General features: G+C 38.3%; 1 protein-coding gene across 4 annotated transcripts in view; it reads right to left on the minus strand.

Moving 5' to 3' along the window:
* Positions 1 to 3,207: 3,207 nt before the first annotated feature.
* The window catches only part of KIAA1328, a gene marked incomplete at both ends in the record, with an annotated part of 383,031 nt that continues 364,202 nt past the window's right edge, over positions 3,208 to 22,036 (minus strand). For all 4 annotated transcript variants that reach the window (XM_082852721.1, XM_082852723.1, XM_082852722.1 and 1 more), the window contains one exon: positions 3,208 to 3,418. In XM_082852721.1, coding sequence (XP_082708847.1) covers positions 3,208 to 3,418 — 211 coding nt within the window. The remainder of the gene's footprint in view (positions 3,419 to 22,036) is intronic.

The following is a 22,036-nucleotide window of genomic DNA, read 5'->3' on the forward strand; positions in this document are numbered from 1 at the left end:
GAGAGGCCCGCGTACCGCCAAAAAAAAAAAAAAACAAACAAAAAAAACACATGGGGAAAACAGCCACTGAAACATTGGCTATGACGTCAGACTTCGTCCAGCTCTGCTCCTTTAGGCCTGTTCCCTCCCCAGAGTTTCTGACCAGCAAATCTCTCATGTGAACAATGGTGCTGAAAACAGCACCAAGTGGAAGGAACAGCTCTGGGGAGGAGAGAGTCCCTCCATCCCCATGACATTTGGGGAGCTCTGGACAATTCCCCTCATGGAGGTCAGGTTTGTAAACACAAATGTGCCTCCTGGAAGGGCGGCTGTCAGAGAAAGCTTCTCCTTGACTGACTTTAGTCTTCTAAATCAAGCACTTTGGGCCCTGCTTAAGGAGCTTCCATGGGCATTTGTCCTGCCCCGTTTTGTAAACACTGATTGGTCTTTCTCTCCCAGAACAGTGGGAAGCAGGGTAGGCAATGTGGTAACACTACCTGCAGCATCGCCAACACGTGTCCCGTCTTGCTTTGGGGAAATGGCTGGAGGCTGGGCAAGCGCATTACAGCCACTCACTGTTGGGAGCACTTAACAGGGAGGAAAGGCAGATTCCTGTGTGCCAGGCCCTCTCCCTTGGTAGGTTAGTCTTCAATTAGGTCAAGCCTCTAGGCTCCACAAAAGCCTCGAGGCTCTAAAACAACCTTTTAATACATATATATAGATCTCAAAGTGAGACACAGATTAAAATGTTAACATATATTGTTCAATTCATAATGAAGATGTTAGACTAGACACAAATTCACATCCTATTGCCCTGACGACCAGAAAATGCCTACAGGATAGAGAAAGGCAACTGGCGGGAGCAGGGAATGTGGCATATGAAAAATAGGTTGATTGATGCTCTGCTGAAAGTCCATCTTTGCTCTTCCAAATTGCTCATTCAGGAGAGGCGAAGAAGCAATTAAACTCCATCTTGTGGCTTGTGACCCCCCAAAGCCTTTACTTTAAGTCCTGTTTATGATTGTTCTAAGGCAAACAAGCTTCTTGAAGAAATCACAATCCTTTTCTTGGTCTTTCTGGCATCCTCTTACTCCAGAGAGCAGTAAGGGCACTGGCGTGCAGAATAGGAAAGTGTGATTATGGATGATCCGAGGGAGCTGGGGGTACTTAAGGTGGCCATGACATGTGGGGCGAGGAAAAGGTAGCTCTGGAAACCTAACTTTAACTGAGAAAATGGTCAAGGGCTCTCCGTTTGTTTTCACCCAGTTTTTGGCCACACCAAAGAAAGCTCTGGAATAGGATGCTTTCTTTCTTGCTTTCTTAGGGGTGAACTGTAAGAGGAAATTGTAATCTGCAATAATTTTCAACCTTTCAACTGAATGACTACAACTGGTTTGTCCTGAACTGATATCTACCTCAGATTAAGAATATAGCATGAACATATATACAGTAACAAACGTAAGGTAGATAGCTAGTGGGAAGCAGCCACATAGCACAGGGATATCGGCTCAGTGCTTTGTGACCACCTAGAGGGGTGGGATAGGGAGGTGGGAGGGAGGGAGACGCAAGAGGGAAGAGATATGGGAACATATGTATATGTATAACTGATTCACTTTGTTATAAAGCAGAAACTAACACACCATTGTAAAGCAATTATACCCCAATAAAGATTAAAAAGAAAAAAGAATATGGTATTGGTAGGCTATATTCTTCTCTCCTCCAAAGAACAAAAAGACCCAAGTGAAGGAAGGTTGGGCAGAGGTGACAGGGCCTCAGTCTGAAGAGACAATGAGATGTGGATTTACCCAGACAAGGAAGTTGCTCCAGAAGGCTCTTGTAGGCTGAAGTAATCTAGTTTTGATAAAGACTTCAGGGAAGCCGGGCAGTCTCACTAAGTGCCGGCTGCCCTGCATGGTCTGACGTTAGCTACCAATAATGACTGACAGGCCAGGGGTTGGTGAAAGGGAGAGAGAAAAGAGCAACACGCTCCACACCAAATAAAGTCATCAAGTGATGCATATCTTCCCCTGGCTTCCAATGACTGGCAAGTGTTAAACTCACTGGCTCTACCAGGCTCATCACACTGCCCATAAGCTTGGGAGGCCTCTAGAGTCCACTGTAAGCTGAGGGACCCATCTCAAGAGCCCTGCCGAACGGGAGAGCAGAGAGAGTACGTTTCGAGTGCACTTCTTCCACAGGCTTTCTCTGTGAGGCCTAGTGGGAGAAAGGGGGAGACTCTGCGTGGGGTGGTGGAACATTATCTGGCAAGTGGAGGTGGTTCTTTGGGGCCATGAGACAGTGGTCTTGAGCAGAGCACGCAAGGCCTGGTCAATCAGGGCCTTGACTCCACATGGGGAGAGAAGGGAGGCCAGGGGAAGTCTGTCAGCCTGTAGCAGCTGATGGGAAGTTCACCAGGGTGAGTAAAACAGACACTTGGGGCAAGAAAAAATACTGAGAGAGTGCTCTTATTTACCCTGGGAAATGGCCGACCATAGGATAAGCATTTCAGGCCAGTGCCTCCCCTAGGGCAGTACTCGCTTGTGCAATCTCATGCTGATTTCTAAGGGTTGGGAGGGCCTCGCTCTAGCTCATTAAGCCCTTTTGGTTATAGGGTGGGCAGCGGCCAGGCTGATGACTGCTGAGACTGACTCACAATTGGCCCTCAGTGTTGCTTGTGATGGGAGAGGCACCACCAACTCTAACCTCTGAATTAACTGGCTGACTTAGAAAGAGGTAGGTGGTAAGAGAACAGGGTGGAGAGGTAAAAGGGTCTATCTTTCTGAAACTGCTTATGTTACAAAGGGGCTACGTTTAAACTAGAGGGATCTCTCAATGGAAAGGTTTTCCTTGTGTACAAAAGAGAGCCAACCTTTTCCAGCAAAATATTGAGAAGGAAACACTCTTGAATGAGGCTGAGTATGCAAAGGCCTCTGCCATGCAGAAAGTGTCCTATGCTAATGTTCTAATCTCTGCTTGGCATAGAAAAGCTACTGTCCTCCACCCCCATCCATCCTTAATGTGTTGTCTACTGATTGGTCTGATCAGAAACACCCTGGGTTGTTAGAATGATTTCTATATTCGACACGTAACAGGATGCTAGTGAGATAGGTCCCTCCCTGTGAAAGGAGAGACACAATTACGTTGCAGTCAAATAATTAAAAATCCTGGATCAGTATATAAAAACACCCACTCATTTCTGACGGAAAGTTTGCAGCATGTGCTTCAGTGTCAAATGAAAAAGATATCTTCCAGAATTTGATCCTCCTCCAGGTCTTCAGGGGTCCTGCCTGCCCCGGTCTTGTTCCAGGTTGATTTCAGAGGACTGAGTAGGCAAGTACTGTGATGCCATGACCCAGCTTCTCTGGAGCGCTGGGGCCGTGGTTTGGAAGCAGTCTTGGGACTCAGAGATTGAACCAAATCCAGTAGAGATGTCTCATACCTGTTAACACATACAACCCAGACAGGAAATGATCAGATCAGTAAAACATTAAAATCCAAAAAGCCCACAGAGATGGGCTTCCCAGGGCAAGAATCAGACCACAGATCACATCATACGCAGGAGGGCCTTCTAGGGGAACTTTAGGGAAGTTCAGAGGGGCTCTGCTGTCTGTCTGTCTCTAAGCTCTTCTTTTCTGCTGACTACTAACATTCTTTTCTAACCTGTGAAGACAGACCGTGGGGTAGACAAAGTAATCATGATAACAATAACAATATTAGTAGCAACATTTATCGCAGGCTTACTAAAGCATCAGGCACTGTTCTCAGTGCTTTACATGTATCTCACTTTCATTTAACCGTCTACATAATCCTATGAGGTAGGTCCTGTAGTACTCTGATCCCCATTACATACACGAAGAAAGCAAGGTTCAGAGAAGTAACGCGCCTAGCAAGAAGAAGACACTACACGGCAGGGTCAGGATTTGAAGCCAGGTCATTTGCTTCCAGCCCTTGTACACAGGACACTATGCTGCCTCTCAACTTCTTTGCAGCCAGACAGACTAGGCTGAAATCTCTGCTCTACCATGTGCAAGCTCTGTGACTTAGGGAAAGTTATTCAGTCTCTCAGTTCAGTTTGTCATGTGTAAGGGACCAACAGAAATCCTGTTAGGATTAAATTAATGAGTTGGTATAAATTAACATGTGATAAGTACTCAAACGAAATGAACCACCACCAACCACAACAAAGACCGGTTTTCACCCAAAGAAGGTGATGTTGTGTATATGGTGGGACTGGAAGGGAGTCCTCTATTATGAGCTCCTTCAGGAAATCCAAACAATTGATTCCAACAAGTACTGCTCCCACTTAGACCAACCGAAAGCAGCACTCGACAAAAAGTGTCCAGAATTAGTCAACAGAAGATGCATAATCTTCCATCAGGATAACGCAAGACTGCATGTTTCTTTGAAGACCAGGCAAAAACTGCTACAGCTTGGCTGGGAAGTTCTGATTCATTCGTCGTAATGGAAAATATTTCAATTCCCTGGAAGACTGTAAGAGGCACCTGGAACAGTTCTATGCTCAAAAAGATAAAAAGTTTTGGGAAGATGGAATTATGAAGTTGCCTGAAAAATGGCAGAAGGTAATGGAACAGAAGGGTAAATACGTTGTTCAATAAAGTTCTTGGTGAAAATAAAAAATGTGTCTTTTATCTTTACTTAAAAACCAAAGGCAGAGGAGAGGGTGAAGAGGACGGAAGAGTAAGACGCAGAGATCACCTTCCTCCCCACAGATACATCAGAAATACATCTACACGTGGAACAACTCCTACAGAACACCTACTGAACGCTGGCAGAAGACCTCAGACCTCCCAAAAGGCAAGAAACTCCCACGTACCTGGGTAGGGCAAAAGGAAATAGAATAAACAGAGACAAAACAATAGGGATGGGTTCTGCACCAGTGGGAGGGAGCTGTGAAGGAGGAAAGGTTTCCACACATTAGGAAGCCCCTTAGTGGGAGGAGACTGCGGTTGGCAGAGGGGGGAACTTAGGGGCCATGGAGGAGAGCACAGCAATAGGGGTGCGGAGGGCAAAGCGGGGAGATTCCCGCACAGAGGACCGGTGCCGACCGGCACTCACCAGCCCGAGAGGCTTGTCTGCTCACCCGCCAGGGCGGGCGGGGCTGGGAGCTGAGGCTCGGGCTTTGGTTGGAGTGCAGGGAGAGGACTGGGGCTGGCAGCGTGAAGGGGTTAGTGCACCACGGCTGGCCGTGAGGGAGTCCGGGGAGAAGTCTGGACCTGCCGAAGAGGCAAGAGACTTTTTCTTCCCTCTTTGTTTCCTGGTTAACAGCTGATCTTTCAGCAGAAACTCTGCAAGCCAGAAGGGACTGGCAGGACATATTTAAAGGGATGAAGGAGAAAAACCTACAACCAAGATTACTCTACCCAGCAAGGATCTCATTAAGATTTGATGGAGAAATTAAAACCTTTACAGACAAGCAAAAGCCGAGAGAGTTCAGCACCACCAAACCAGCTTTACAACAAATGGTAAAGGATCTTCTCTAGGCAAGAAACACAAGAGAAGGAAAAGACCTACAATAACAAACCAAAAACAATTAAGAAAATGGGAATAGGAACATACATATCGATAATTACCTTAAATGTAAATGGATTAAATGCTCTCACCAAAAGACACAGACTGGCTGAATGGATACAAAAACAAGACCCATATATATGTTGTCTACAAGAGACCCACTTCAGACCTAGAGACACATACAGACTGAAAGTGAGGGGATGGAAAAAGATATTCCATGCAAATGGAAACCAAAAGAAAGCTGGAGTAGGAATTCTCATATCAGACAAAATAGACTTTAAAATAAAGACTATTAGAAGAGACAAAGAAGGACACTACATAATGATCAAGGGATTGATCCAAGAAGAAGATATAACAATTGTAAATATTTATGCAACCAACATAGGAGCACCTCAATACATAAGGCAAATACTAACAGCCATAAAAGGGGAAAGCGACAGTAACACATTCATAGTAGGGTACTTTAACACCCCACTTTCACCAATGGACAGATCATCCAAAATGAAAATAAATAAGGAAACACAAGCTTTAAATGATACATTAAACAAGTTGGACTTAATTGATATTTATAGGACATTCCATCCAAAACAACAGAATACACATTTTTCTCAAGTGCTTATGGAACATTCTCCAGGATAGATCATATCTTGGGTCACAAATCAAGCCTTGGGAAATTTAAGAAAATTGAAACTGTATCAAGTATCTTTTCCAACCACAACGCTATGAGACTAGATATCAATTACAGGAAAAGATTTGTAAAAAATACAAACACATGGAGGCTAAATAATACACTACTTAATAATGAAGTTATCATTGAAGAAATTGAAGAGGAAATCAAAAAATACCTAGAAACAAATGACAATGGAGACACAATGACCCAAAACCTATGGGATGCAGCAAAAGCAGTTCTAAGAGGGAAGTTTATAGCAATACAATCCTACCTTAAGAAACAGGAAACATCTCGAATAAACAACCTAACCTTGCACCTAAAGCAATTAGAGGAAGAAGAACAAAAAAACCCCAAAGTTAGCAGAAGGAAGGAAATCATAAAAATCAGATCAGAAATAAATGAAAAAGAAATGAAGGAAATGATAGCAAAGATCAATAAAACTAAAAGCTGGTTTTTTGAGAAGATAAACAAAATTGATAAACCATTAGCCAGACTCATCAAGAAAAAAAGGGAGAGCACTCAAATCAATAGAATTAGAAATGAAAAAGGAGAAGTAACAACGGACACTGCAGAAATACAAAAGATCATAAGAGATTACTACAAGCAACTCTATGCCAATAAAATGGACAACCTCGAAGAAGTGGACAAATTCTTAGAAAGGCACACCTGCCAAGACTGAATCAAGAAGAAATAGAAAATATGAAGAGACCAATCACAAGCACTGCAATTGAAACTGTTTTTAAAAATCTTCCAACAAACAAAAGCCCAGGATCAGATGGCTTCACAGAAGAGCTAACACCTATCCTCAAACTCTTCCAAAATACAGCAGAGGGAGGAACACTCCCAAACTCTTTCTACGAGGCCACCATCACCCTGATACCAAGACCAGACAAGGATGTCACAAAGAAAGAAAACTACAGGCCAATATCACTGATGAACATAGATGCAAAAATCCTCAACGAAATACTAGCTAACAGAATCCAACAGCACATTAAAAGGATCGTACACCATGATCAAGTGGGGTTTATTCCAGGAATGCAAGGATTCTTCAATATACACAAATCAATCAACGTGATACACCATATTAACAAATTGAAGGAGAAAAACCATATGGTCATCTCAATAGATGCAGAGAAAGCTTTCGACAAAATTCAACACCCATTTATGATAAAAACCCTGCAGAAAGTAGGCATAGAGGGAAATTTCCTCAACATAATAAAGGCCATATATGAAAAACCCACAGCCAACATCGTCCTCAATGGTGAAAAACTGAAAGCATTTCCACTAAGATCAGGAACAAGACAAGGTTGCCCACTCTCACCACTCTTATTCAACATAGTTTTGGAAGTTTTAGCCACAGCAATCAGAGAAGAAAAGGAAATAAAAGCAATCCGAATCGGAAAAGAAGAAGTAAAGCTGTCACTGTTTGCAGATGACATGATACTATACATAGAGAATCCTAAAGATGCTACCAGAAAACTACTAGAGCTAATCAATGAATTTGGTAAAGTAGCAGGATACAAAATTAATGCACAGAAATCTCTGGCATTCCTATACACTAATGATGAAAAATCTGAAAGTGAAATCAAGAAAACACTCCCATTTACCATTGCAACAAAAAGAAAAAAATATCTAGGAATAAACCTACCTAAGGAGACAAAAGACCTGTATGCAGAAAATTATAAGACACTGATGGAATAAATTAAAGACGATACAAATAGATGGAGAGATATACCATGTTCTTGGATTGGAAGCATCAACATTGTGAAAACGACTCTACTACCCAAAGCAATCTACAGATTCAATCCAATCCCTATCAAACTACCACTTGCATTTTTCACAGAAGTAGAACAAAACATTTCACAGTTTGTATGGAAACAAAAAAGACTCCGAATAGCCAAAGCAAGCTTGAGAACGAAGAAAGGAGCTGGAGGAATCACGCTCCCTGACTTCAGACTATACTACAAAGCTACAATAATCAAGACAGTATGGTACTGGCACAAAAACAGAAAGATAGATCAATGGAACAGGATAGAAAGCCCAGAGATAAACCCATGCACATATGGTCACCTTATCTTTGATAAAGGAGGCAGGAACGTACAGTGGAGAAAGGACAGCCTCTTCAGTGAGTGGTGCTGGGAACACTGGAACACATACTTTTACAGGTACATGTAAAAGTATGAGATTAGATAGCTCACTAACACCATACAGAAAAATAAGCTCAAAATGGATTAAAGACCTAAATGTAAGTCCAGAAACGATCAAACTCTTAGAGGAAAACATAGGCAGGACACTCTATGACATAAATCACAGCAAGGTCCTTTTTGACCCACCTCCTAGAGAAATGGAAATAAAAACAAAAATAAACAGATGGGACCTAATTAAACTTAAAAACTTTTGCACAGCAAAGGAAACCACAAACAAGACCAGAAGACAACACTTAGAATGGGAGAAAATATTTGCAAATGAAGCAATGGACAAAGGATTAATCTCCAAAATTTAGAAGCAGCTCATGCAGCTCAATAACAAAAAAACAAACAACCCAATCGAAAAATGGGCAGAAGACCTAAATAGACATTTCTCCAAAGAAGATATACAGACTGCCAACAAACACATGAATGAATGCTCAACATCATTTATCATTAGAGAAATGCAAATCAAAACTACAATGAGATATCATCTCAAACCAGTCAGAATGGCCATCATCAAAAAATCTACAAGCAATAAATACTGTAGAGGGTGTGGAGAAAAGGGAACACTCTTGCACTGCTGGTGGGAATGTGAATTGGTACAGCCACTATGGAGAACAGTATGGAGGTTCCTTAAAAAACTAAAAATAGAATTACCATACGACCCAGCAATCCCACTACTGGGCATATACCCTGAGAAAACCAGAATTCAAAGAGTCATGTACCAAAATGTTCATTGCAGCCCTATTTACAATAGCCAGGAGATGGAAACAACCTAAGTGTCCATCATCGGATGAATGGATAAAGAAGATGTGGCACATATATACAACGGAATATTACTCAGCCATAAAAAGAAACGAAATTGAGCTATTTGTAATGAGGTGGATGGACCTAGAGTCTGTCATACAGAGTGAAGTAAGTCAGAAAGAGAAAGACAAATACCATATGCTAACACATATATATGGAATTTAAGAAAAAACAATGTCATGAAGAACCTAGGGGTAAGATGGGAATAAAGACACAGACCTACTAGAGAACGGACTTGAGGATATGGGGAGGGGGAAGGGTAAGCTGTGACAAAGTGAGAGAGTGGCATGGACATATATACACTACCAAATGCAAAATAGATAGCTAGTGGGAAGCAGCCGCATAGCACAGGGAGATCAGCTGGGTGCTTTGTTACCACCTAGAGGGGTGGGATAGGGAGGTTGGGAGGGAGGGAGACGCAAGAGGTAAGAGATATGGGAACATATGTATATGTATAACAGATTCACTTTGTTATAAAGCAGAAACTAACACACCATTGTAAAGCAATTATACTCCAATAAAGATGTTAAAAACAAACAAACAAAAAAAAAAAACAAAGGCAGTTTTTGGCCAACCCAATAAAATCTGATGGGACAAGGGAGCATGTGCGTGAACAGAGGAGATATGCCAGGCATGTATATGTGGGTTCTGGCCCACAGCACAGTGTGTATGCCAAACAGTTGGCTGCTTGCTTGGTATGCACATTCATGCCAGAAGCAGTCTGGGGTGGTGCAGGGCCCCAGATTAGTGATGGTGATGGTGGCAGAAGCAGCAGTGGTGGTGGCAGTCGTGGGAGGCTGGCTTGCCTATCTTCCCAGAGCTCATCCCCAGGGCAAAAATATTAGCTCTCTGGCCTGAGCACTGGGATAAGAACTGCTAGTGTTTAGGCAATTAACGTCAATAAATTATTACAAAATAAAAGCAAACGCATGGACATTGTAATATAGCATATCAAAGAGATATCAGAAATCTTCAAAGAGTTTAGAATCTCTGGTTTTAAAAACTGCTGCAACATTGCAAAGCAAATATCCATAGGCTGAGAAACAGAAATTAAATATAAGGATTGTTGCATTTGATGGAAAAGAACATTGTTTTTATATACAGCTTCAAATGAACCAATTAATGAGGAATACAGTTTTAAAATTATTTTTTTCTTTGTAATTTAAGATACAGTAATAGAAAGCATAATAGGCATTTTGAATTACCTACAAACCATTAGGTGACTTTCGGTTTCTCATATGACCGCTACAAGTTACAGAAAATGCCAGAGAAAATATTAAAATGTCATTGTACAAATTTAAATTTATACACATACATGAAACTATGTGTATGAATAGTTAAATCTTTTAAAAAAAATTGTTCCATAAGAACCATCAGTTCTAGATATACAAAAATATACTATTTATATTTGTATAACATACAAAATATACTATTATATTTTGAAATAATTTATCAGAAATCTATCCGAATGTCACAGCTTATAAAATATCCTTAACAGTTCCAGTGTCAGTTGCCTCAGCAGAAAGATCTTTCTCAAAATTAAAAATTACCAAAATTTATGTGTGATCTTTCATTTGCCAAGAGCAACTAATCTGCTTTTAAGTATATCACTTAAAATAAAGTTGCTAAAAGTATAAACTTTGATGATCTAATAAATGAATTTGAAAAAACAGGAACCAGAAAAATCTTATGATCAACCAAGTTATCACATTAATAAAGTATTACTATTTATTATATTATATAAAATTATAACATCAAAAATATTTTTTTTGCTGTCTGCAGGTTTATATTACTCATGTATCACCTGTTATTTTATAAATTTCTTCTTAAAGGAAAATGCTTTGTAGTTTAGTCCCTTTAACTGCATTTTTCATCCTACCTTTTGAACAAGGGATTTTCATTTTGCACTGGTCTTGTAAGTTATGTAGCTGACCCTGCCCTTAAGTCCCAGGCAAGACCTTGAAATGAAACAATTTCAAGGTCCAGTGCATAAGCTGCACTGGATGAAAAGCTAAACATGATGCAGGAGCTCTCCCTTCCCACTCTCTTTTTTCACCTTTGGTGATTTCAGTAGACCTCTCCCGATTACCCTCCTCTTCTCTTACCTTTTAAATGATGGAATGTCCCAGGGCTTAATCTTTAGTTCTCACGTCTTAGGTAATTCCATTCATTCTCATGACTTTTAATAACAGCAATATGTCAATGACTCCTAAATGTACAGCTCTAACATCAACCTCGCTCTGGAGCTCCAGACTCATACACCCAACTGTTGCCTGATACCTCCACTTGGATGTGCGATAGGTATCTCAAACTATCTAAAACAGAACTATTATTTTTTTTCCTCTAAATCCCACTCCTCTCCATCAACGCAGCTGCTCAGGGTTGCCAAAAACCTGCTGGTATGCTTGATTCCTACCTCTGGGCCTGTGCGTGTGTTGAATCCTCTGCTTAGGATGCTCTTCTCTCAGATCTTATTTGCTTTTATCTTTCAGCAGTTACAAGAGTAGGGTCATTATTTTGTTTATGTTATTATCTCCAGTGCCAAGAATGGTATCTGACCCAAGGTAGGAGCTAAACATTTGTTGAAAAAATGAATGGTTCTATGGTTCAAGTTTTAGCACCTTCCTCCATAGGCAGCTTTTTAGATCTTTGGACAGCTAGTCTTTTAAAAAATTACAATATATTTCAAACAGTATGGAAGTATTACTCATCCAATTATTCTTCTTGTTCTTTTATAAAAAAGGGTAATATACATATGGATTGTATAAACTACTTTTTCACTTAATATATTGGGAATATTTTTTCCATATCAATTTTTTGTAACATTACTTTTAATGATTTCAGATTACTTTGTCTCCTGGAAGCACTCTTAATTTAGTTAACCAATCCACTATTGAAGAGCACTTAGGTTAGGTCCAAGGTCTTTTGAGACTAAATCAGCTATGTCTCTCATTCCTTTTTTCAATCAGTCCATGCCCAAAGGGTATTCTCTACCCCAATTCATCATAAATTAGCAAAGTACTGCTATCCCTATTACGTTCTATAGTTTTACTCTCTTTTTTCCCCAACACTTCCCATCTCCTATTTTAACTGAAACTTGATTTTCCTTCCTGAGGTCAATGTTTCCCTTACATCCTTCTCAGTGAGAATTGTTAATACTCAATATCCCTTATATATTTCAGGGCCAAGAGGTAGTATTTGGATCATCACTGCTTCCATTTTTGCTTTTTGATCATTATTTTCCCTGTCTCTCATTAAACTCCCAGTGCTCTAAGGATTCTGTCATCTGCTCTACCACCTTCAACCTCTCTTCATCTGTAACATCTATTTACCCATTCACTCTCAATCACTGATGATAACACTTGATTCAGTCTTCTCCTTCAACTGTTACCATCATCCCTGCTAATGTCAACATTACATGAATGACACTCAACCAACACTCTGACTTAGTTCTTTGACCTCTCAGGTCAAATACTTTCTCAGTAAGTCTTTCTTTTTATATCTAGGAACTTGTGACCAATTAAACAGCATCTCTTCTGAATTCAGTAATTCAAACATCCTACTACTTCCTGATGCCCACATCTTACCCTCAAGCTTGTTTTTTCAACTATTCCCACTATCTCTGCCCATTGGTCTCAACAAACCATTAATTCAAACAATCATTGCTCTAAGAACTGGGAGTGAAGTGGTGAATAAGATAGCTCAAATCTCTGTCCTGTGGGACCATTAATAGCTTACCTTCTTCCCAACCCTTTACTTCTTATTGAACTTGAATTTCATGGTCCAGCATTCCAAACACTCGTTTAACAAAGCTCTTAAAAACATGTCCCCTGTATATTTGTCCCCTCCCCTAAATCTGGCAAAATCATAATACTGCATGAATCCAAATGTCTGCCTTTTCTGTGAATTGTAGTTGGGAAACTTAGTGTAAATAAAACAAAATCAAAGAAACAAGAAAGAAACAAAGAGCAGATCCAATATAGATTCCTAGTCACTAACCTTAAATGGGTGCTAAACATTTTCTTTTTTTTTTGCGGTACGCGGGCCTCTCACTGTTGTGGCCTCTCCGGTTGCAGAGCACAGGCTCCGAACGCGCAGGCTCAGCAGCCATGGCTCACGGGTCCAGCCGCTCCGCGGCATGTGGGATCTTCCCATACCCGGGGCATGAACCCGTGTCCCCTGCATCGGCAGGCAGACTCTCAACCACTGCGCACCAGGGAAGCCTGCTAAACGTTTTCTGACAGAGCTACTGTATTTCTCTAATCAGCTGTTCTGCTCTCTTCATTTCCCCTTCTCGCAGTTTATGCTAAACAGATGGCCTTGCTTCCCACATCAGAGAAAGGAGGTCATTAACGAGAAACTGTCGTCACTTTGTCACAAGTCTTTCAGCACCTATCATTTCCTCCTTTTACACTGAAGGAAGTGATCCTTCTCTTAGACAAGGCTAATCACTCCATTTGTGCTTCTTAGGAACCTTTTAGTATTGACTATCCACTCTAGAACCTTCAATCTTTTCCTGTTTACTAGATAACTAAGAGCACTTAAGACATTCTTTCATTTCCATAACCACACCATTTCTCAATTTTTTCCAACCTGGCTTTCATCTTCTGTACTAAAATTGAACTCACCAAATTTCACCAGTGACTTCCATGCTGCTAAATCCAATGGACATTTTGTAGTCCTTGTTTTAATAATGTCTCGCCAGCATTCAATGTGGCTGATTGCTTCTTTATAAACTTTAAACTGTTTTATTGGGGTAAAATATGCATACATAAAAGTACGCCTATTTAAAGCATTCAGCTCAGTGATTTTTAGTTTAACAGAGTTGAGCAACTACCATAATTTAATTTGAGAACATTTCATTCCCCGCCTCCCTCCCCCGCCCCGAGAAACTACCCATTAGCAGTCACTCCCTATTACATTCCTTTTTTTTGCCAAATAATATGCCACAGTATGAATATACCACATTTTATTTACCTTTCATCACATGATAGACACTGGATTGTTTCTATCTTTTGGCTATTGTGAACAGTGCTGCTATGAACAGTCATGTATGTGTTTTTAGTAAACATATGTTTTCATTTCTCTTGGGTCGATACCTAAGGGTGGGATTGCAAATTCTATGTTTAACCTTTTAAGGAACTGCCAGACTGTTCTCTAAAGTGGATTTGTCACTTCATGTCGGTATTTGGAGGTCTTTTTTCTGGGACTATTAAGCTTCTTCAGAGAAGAATCTTTCAGTATTCTGGGAGGGAGATGTGGTCTACTTCTGGGACAGGGAAGGAGGTCGACTTTTTCCATTTTTATACTTTGAATTCATCCCATTTTCAGTGCTCATCTAATCTTCCAAAGTACATGACATTCCTGTGTCTTCTCTTCTCTGTTGAATTTCTCCAGAGAATTCATCTCCAGTCTTTTGTCTGGGACTAATATTCCATATATGGCACTGTGGCAGGAGTACTGGGTTTTTTGATTCTTGCTTCAAATGTCCACCTCATTTCTAGTTCTACCTCATATCACCACTCTTTACTGTTCATGTTGCTGCCAATTCCCAAACTTTTACAAAGTTCTGTGACATCAATCTCTTTTCATTTGAATACGCTTCTCAGTGCTTTCTATGTGGTAGCTTCCTCTGTCCTGTCTAGTAAGTTACTAACCCTACATTCATTTTCCATTTTCCAAAAATGTATATAAATCTCAGGTATATTGATGACTCTTCTCCCATTTATTCTTGTGGATTTACACCTTTAAAAACATTAATTTACTCTCATCTTACTGGTGTCTCAGGAAATAGAAGAGATAAATACAAGCTCTCAATCATCTTAGCTAGGAAATACATTTGCAGAAAGGTTCCATAAATTTCTAGGTTTATTATTAGAAATTTCTGAGTTTTTTCATCGCTATTACAAATGAGTTTCCCCCTCCCCACTTTATCTTTCAAATAGCTAATGTTGGTATCAAGATTTATAGTAATTGAGTTTTTTGATTTTTTTTTTTTTTGGCCACACCACACGGCATGTGGGATTTTAGCTCCCACGTACTCAGCACTGGAAAAGTGGAGTCTTAACCACTGGACCACCAAGGAAGTCCCTACAGTGATTGAGTTTTGTACATTATTGAACTCTCAATTCTTTTTCAGTTGATTTTTATGGGTGAACAATTACAAACCTTATAATCATAAGGTTTATGTGTTCTCCCATATTTGTATTATTTTTTCTTATATTATTGTATTGGCTAGAACTTCCAGGGCAATACAAGTTTTATAGCCACCTTTGTATAATTTTGATCTAAACAGAAATTATTCTATTTTATCACTATTAAGTATTTCTCATCTAGATACTCTTTATTATATTAAGAAGTATTTTCTCTTTTGGCTTACTAAAAGCAGGAATGAAAAATTAATTTTACCAAGTAACTTTTAAGTATATACTGAGACGATAATACACTTTTTCTTTTTTGGCATATTGTTAAGAAATATTCTATTTTTGTCTTCCAAAAGAGTAGGCATATTTTAATTATTAGAATACATTCTTCCTGGTTATATAGTATTATTCTTTATATTTACTCAGATTTTTATGATTATTTTAGGGTTTAAAACATCTATATTTATAGGAAATATTTGTTCATAATCCTTCTTATGGTTCTTTATATCCCTATATATTAGTCTTACCTCAGTGGGAGAAAAGGAATAGTACAAATTTAAGAAAGAATGAATTTATAAAGAAGGTAGAAGGATAACCAATTACCACACTGGAGTAGGAGACCCAAAATAGGTCGTCTCAGGAATCCTAAAACAGTTCCTCTCAAAAGTTTCCTACTTTTTAATTGCTAAGGCAAACCTAGACTGGCATTCAGGTTTCTGAAAAATAGAAGATATTGCATATTTTATAAGTGCTTCCCAATCATCTGTCAAACATCAGCAAAAAGGTTAGTTAAGAAAAAAGGGTGGTCTTGAACCTGCCTATGAGGCTGCAGATCTCATAGAAGAACTACTCACATAGATGGAGAGAAAGTCAGATATGTGCAGACACAGAACTGAGGGTAATACTCAGAAAGTTACCTTTCTATTTCTTGTTCTCCATTCAACAGAGGCGCTGTCACAAAAGGACTCTGCTAATCCTAATTTAATATATTTCTTCTTGAAGTGCATATAAGCCACAGAGTGAATACTATGCAAAGTCAGTGCACCTTGGAGGGAGGCTAAAGAATTTACCAGAAAGTGACGGGTATACGGGAGATCCTCTAATCAAGAACAATTTTAATATAACATATTAAAAGGCACAAATAACAGAGTAGAATCTTTTAGTCATGTTATTATATTTATATTTTTGTATAATATTTACATTTTATCTAAGACTCCGTTTCTTACAGGGAAGAAGAAGGAACTAAAGTAGCCACAATAATTTTGAAGAAAAGAACAAAGCTGGAGGGCTCATATAACATGATTTTAAGACTTACTGTAAAGCTACATTAATCAAGACAATGTGGTATTAGTGAAGAATGGATAGACAGATCAATAGAAAAACAGACAGAGTCCAGAAATATACCAACACAAATATGATCAACTGAGGTTTTTACAGATGCACAAAGTAAATTCAGTGGAGAAAGGATAACCTTTTCAACAAATAGTGTTAGTGTCTAGTTTCAACAACTAGACATCATATGCAAAAACAAACTTTAGCATAAACCTCATAACTTATACAAAAATTAACTGTACATTCACCAAGACAGAACACATTCTGGGCCATAAAACACATCTTAACAAACAGAAAAAAATAGAAATCATATAAATCATACAATGTCTGCTATTAGACCACAATGGAATTAAATTAGAAATCAATAACAGTTATCTTTATAACTGGAAAATCCAAAAATACATGGAGAATAAACAGCACACTTCTAAATAACAAATGGGTCAAAGAAGAAATCTTAGGATAAACTTAAATATATTTTGAATTAAATAGAAATGAAAACATAACTTATCACAGTTTATGGGATGCAGTGAAAGCAGCGCTTAGAGGGAAATTTATAGCATTGAATGCATACATTAGAAAAAAAGAAAACTAAAATCAATCATCTAAGTGTCCACTTCAGGAAACCAGAAAAAGAAGAACAAATTAAATCCAAAAAGAGGGGATGTATGTATATGTACATCTGATTCACTTTGCTGTACAGCAGAAACTAACACAACATTGTAAAGCAATTACACTCCAATAAAAATTAACAAAAAAACCTAAAGTAAGCAGAAGAGAAGAAATAATAGGAAGTAGAGCAGAAATCAGTGGGACTGAAAACAGGAAATCAACAGAGAAAAATCAATGAAACCAAAAGCTAGTTTTTTGAAAAGATCAATAAAATCGATGTCTTTAGCCAGGCTAATTAAAAGCAAAACAAAGCAAAACAGATGGCACAAATAACTAACATTAGAAATGAAAGTATATCACTACAGATCCTATGGACATTAAAAGGATAATCAAAGAGTTCTATGAATAACTCTATGCTCATAAATGTAATAACCTAGATGAAAAGGAACAATTCCTTAAGACACAATTTGCCAAATCTCACACAAGAAGAAATAGACAATCTGAATAGGGCTTTATCTATTAAATAAATTGAATCAATAATTAATAACCTTCCAAAATAGAAAGCAGAGGCCCACATTGGTTCACTGGTGAACTCTAGCAAACATTTAAGGAAGAAATTATAAGAATTCTCTACAAACTTTTTCAGAGGACAAAAGAGAGGGAATTCTTCCTAACACATTCTATGAGGCCAGATTACTGTAATACCAAAACCAGACAAAGAGATTACAAGAAAAGAAAACTACAGACCAATATCTTTTATGAGCACAGATGGAAAAATTCTCAACCAAGTGGGATTTATCTCAGTAATGCAAGGCTGATTCAACATTTTAAAAATCCACTAATGTAATCCATCACATCAACAGGTTAAAAAAAACCACATTATCATATCAATAAATGTAGAAAAAGTATTTGACAAATCCAACACCCATTCATGGTAAAAACTCTCAGTAAACTAGGAATACAGGGAACTTCCTCAACTTGATATGAACATCTACAAAAAACCTACAGGTAACATCATACTTAATGTTGAGAAACTTGTAGCTTTCCCACTAAGTTCAGATACAAGGCAAGAATATCCTTTCACCACTCCTTTCCAACATCATACTGGAAATGCTAGCTAATGACTAAGATCAGAAAAGGAAATAAAAGGTATACAGATTGGAAAGGAAGAAATAAAACTGTCTTTGTTCACAGATGACATGATTTTCTATGTAGAGATCCAAAAGGATCAACAAAACCCTCCTGGAACTAATAAGCAATTATAACCAATGTTGCAGTATACAAGGTTGACATACGAAAGTCAACTGCTTTGCTATATAGTAGAAATGAACAGATAGAATTTGAAATAAAATTAGCACCCCCCCAATGAAATGCTTAGGTATAAATCTAACAAAATGTATAAGATTTATATGAGGAAAACTACAAAACTCTGATGAACAAAACCAAAGAAGAACTAAATAAATGAATAGGTATTCCACATTCATGGATAGGAAGACAATATTGTTAAGAAATCAGTTCTCCACAAGTTGACCTACAGACTCAACATAATCAATCCCAATCAAAGTCCCAGCATGTTATTTTGTGGATACTGAGAAGCTGATTCTAAAGTTAATGTGGAGAGGCAAAAGATCCAGAATAGACAACACAAAAATGAAGGAGGAGAAAAAAGTTGAGGAGTGACTTTACCTGACTTCAAAACTTACTATAAAGCTACAGTAATCAAGACAGTGTGGTACTGGCAAAAAAAAAAAATAGACAAATAGATCAACAAAACAGAATAGAGAGCCCACATAAGTATTGATATAATCAATTGATCTCTGAAAAAGGAGCAAAGGCAATGGAGCAAAGATAACCTTTTCAACAAATGCTCAAAGATGGCCTGGAACAACTAGATATCCATATGCAAAAAGATGAATCTGGACACAGACCCTACACTTTCCACAACAATTAACTCAAAATGTAAAATGCAAGACTATAAAACTCCTAGAAGATAAATAGGAGGAAACCTAGAAGACCTTGGGTATAATGATTACTTCATAAATACCACACCAAAGGCACTACCCATGAAAGAAATAATTGATAAAATGGACTTCATTAAAATTAAAAACTTCTGCTCTGCAAAAGACAATCTCAAGAGAATGAGAAGACAAACCACGGACAGGGAGAAAATATTTGCAAACCCACATCTGATAAAATACTACTAACCAAAACATACAAAGAACACTTACAACTCCACAATAAGAAAACAAATGACCTGATTAAAAAATGGACCAAAGATCTTAACAGACACCTTTCTGAAGAAGATACACATATGGCAAATAAGCATATGAAAAGATGCCCACATCTACGTCATCAGGAAATGCAAATTAAAACAACAATGAGATACTACTACACACTTATTAGAATGGCCTAAATCTGTAACACTGACAACACTAAATACTGGGGAGGATGTGGAGCAGCAGAAACTCTCATTCATTGCTGGTGGAAATGCAAAATGGCACAGCCACTTTAGAACACAATTTGGCAGTTTCTTACCAGACTAAACATATTCTTACCCTATGATCCAGTAATCATGCTCCTTGACATTTACCCCGAAAAGCTGAAAACTTATGTCCACACAAAAACCCGCACGTAGATGTTTATAGCAGCTTTACTCATAATAGTCAAAACTTGGAAGCAGCCAAGATGTCCTTTAGAAGGTGAATGGACAAATAATGATGTGAATGAATGTGGGACATAAAGACAATGGAATATTATTCAGCACTAAAAATAAATGAGCTATCAAGTCATGAAAAAACATGGAGGGGCTTTACATGCATATTACTAAGTAGCCAATCTGGAAAGGCTACATACCAAATGATTCCGTCTATATGACATTCTGGAAGAGGCAAAACTACAGAGACAGTAAAAAGATCATTGGTTGCCAGGGGTTGGGGAAGTGGGATGAATAGGCAGAGCACAGAGGGGTTTTACGGCAGTGAGAACACTGTATGATACTATAATCATGGATACATGTCATTAGAAATTTGCCATAACTCATAGAATGTACAACACCCAGAGTGTACCATAATGTAAACTATGGACTTTAACTGATTATGATAGGTCAATGTAGGTTCATGCATCAGTTGTAACAAATGTACCTCTCAGGTAGGGCTTGTTGATAATGAGGGAAGTTATGCAGGTGTGGGGGCAGGAGATATATGAGAAATTCCTTTATCTTCCTCTTAGTTTTTCTGTGAACCCAAAACTGCTCTAAAAAAATAGTCTTTTTAAAAAGTTAATCTAAATGGATCATAGGTTTAAGTGTGAAACATAAATTGTAAAACTTTTAAAAGAAAATATAGGAAAAACATCTGTGACCTGAAGTTAGTCAAAGAAATTTTAAATACGACATCAAGAGCAAAATGTATAAAATAAAAAATTAGATTTTATCAAAATTAAAAACATTTTATCTGTGAAAGATACATAAAGAGAATCAAAAGACAAGTTCTATATTGGAAGAAAGTACTTGGAAATCACATATCAAACAAAAGACTTCTATCCAGAATATATAAAGAAGTCTCAAAATGATACTGGACAGAAATTTGGACGGACACAAAGTGGTGTATACATATGTATAAATTAAATCTATAATAAAAATAGCACAAAAGCTGGGAGGGGGGAAAGTGAGAGTATACTGTTGTATGGGTCTTATACCATACATGAAATGCATGATGTTACTTAAAGGTAGACTGTTGCAATTATTTGGAACTATCGTGAATGGCATTGTTGCATTAATTTCAGTTTCCAATTGCTCTTTGTTAGTAAATAGAAGTACTATTGAATTTTGTGTGTTGGCCTTTTATCCTGCAACCCTTAATAAACTCATTTAGTTCTAGGAACCTCTCTGTAGAGTACATGGGATTTTCTATGTAGACATCATTTCATCTTTGAACAGGGACAGTTTTATTTATCTTTTCCCAATACTTCATCTGAAGTACTTTTAGCATCTTTTAGAGCAGGTCTGCTGTTGATGAATTCTGTTCCCTTCATCTGAGAGCTTCTTCATCTCACCTTTATTCATCAAAGATATTTTCAATGGAGATAGAATTCTGAGTTGAGAGGTTTTTTCCCTCAGTGTTTTATAACTTCTACTGTCCTTGATTTCTGATGAGAAATATATAGTCATTCGAATTGTTGTTCCCCTGTATGACATATGTCCATTTTCTCTGGCAATTTCCAGTATTCTTTCTATATAGTTTTCACAAGTCTAATTACGATTGGTCTAGGAGAGATTTCTTTGAATTGATCTTGCTTGGGTTTGCTGAGCTTTGTGAATCTTGTGTCTTTTACTGAATACATTTTCTTCTAATATTTTTGTACTTTATGTTTTTTCTCTTTCTAGTATTCTCACACAATTTGATGAGGCTCTGTTTCTATATGTTTTTCAATCTTTTTTTTTTTTTCCTGTTGACCAGACTAGATAATCTCCAGTGATTTATCCACAAGCTTACTGATTCTTTCCTCTGTCATTTCTATTCTGCTATTAAGCTCATCCAGTGGATTATAAATTTTCAGTTACTTTACTCTTTATTTATTTTTTTTCCAGTACGCAGGCCTCTCACTGTTGTGGCCTCTCCCGTTGCAGAGCACAGACTCTGGACGCACAGGCTCAGCGGCCATGGCTCACGGGTAAAGCCACTCCGTGGCATGTGGGATCTTCCTGGACTGGGGCATGAACCCGCGTCCCCTGCATCGGCAGGTGGACTCTCAACCACTGCGCCACCAGGGAAGCGCCC

The sequence above is a fragment of the Leucopleurus acutus genome, assembly GCF_964270905.1.
Source record: "Leucopleurus acutus genome assembly, chromosome: 13".
In the NCBI taxonomy this organism is placed as follows: Eukaryota; Metazoa; Chordata; class Mammalia; order Artiodactyla; family Delphinidae; genus Leucopleurus; species Leucopleurus acutus.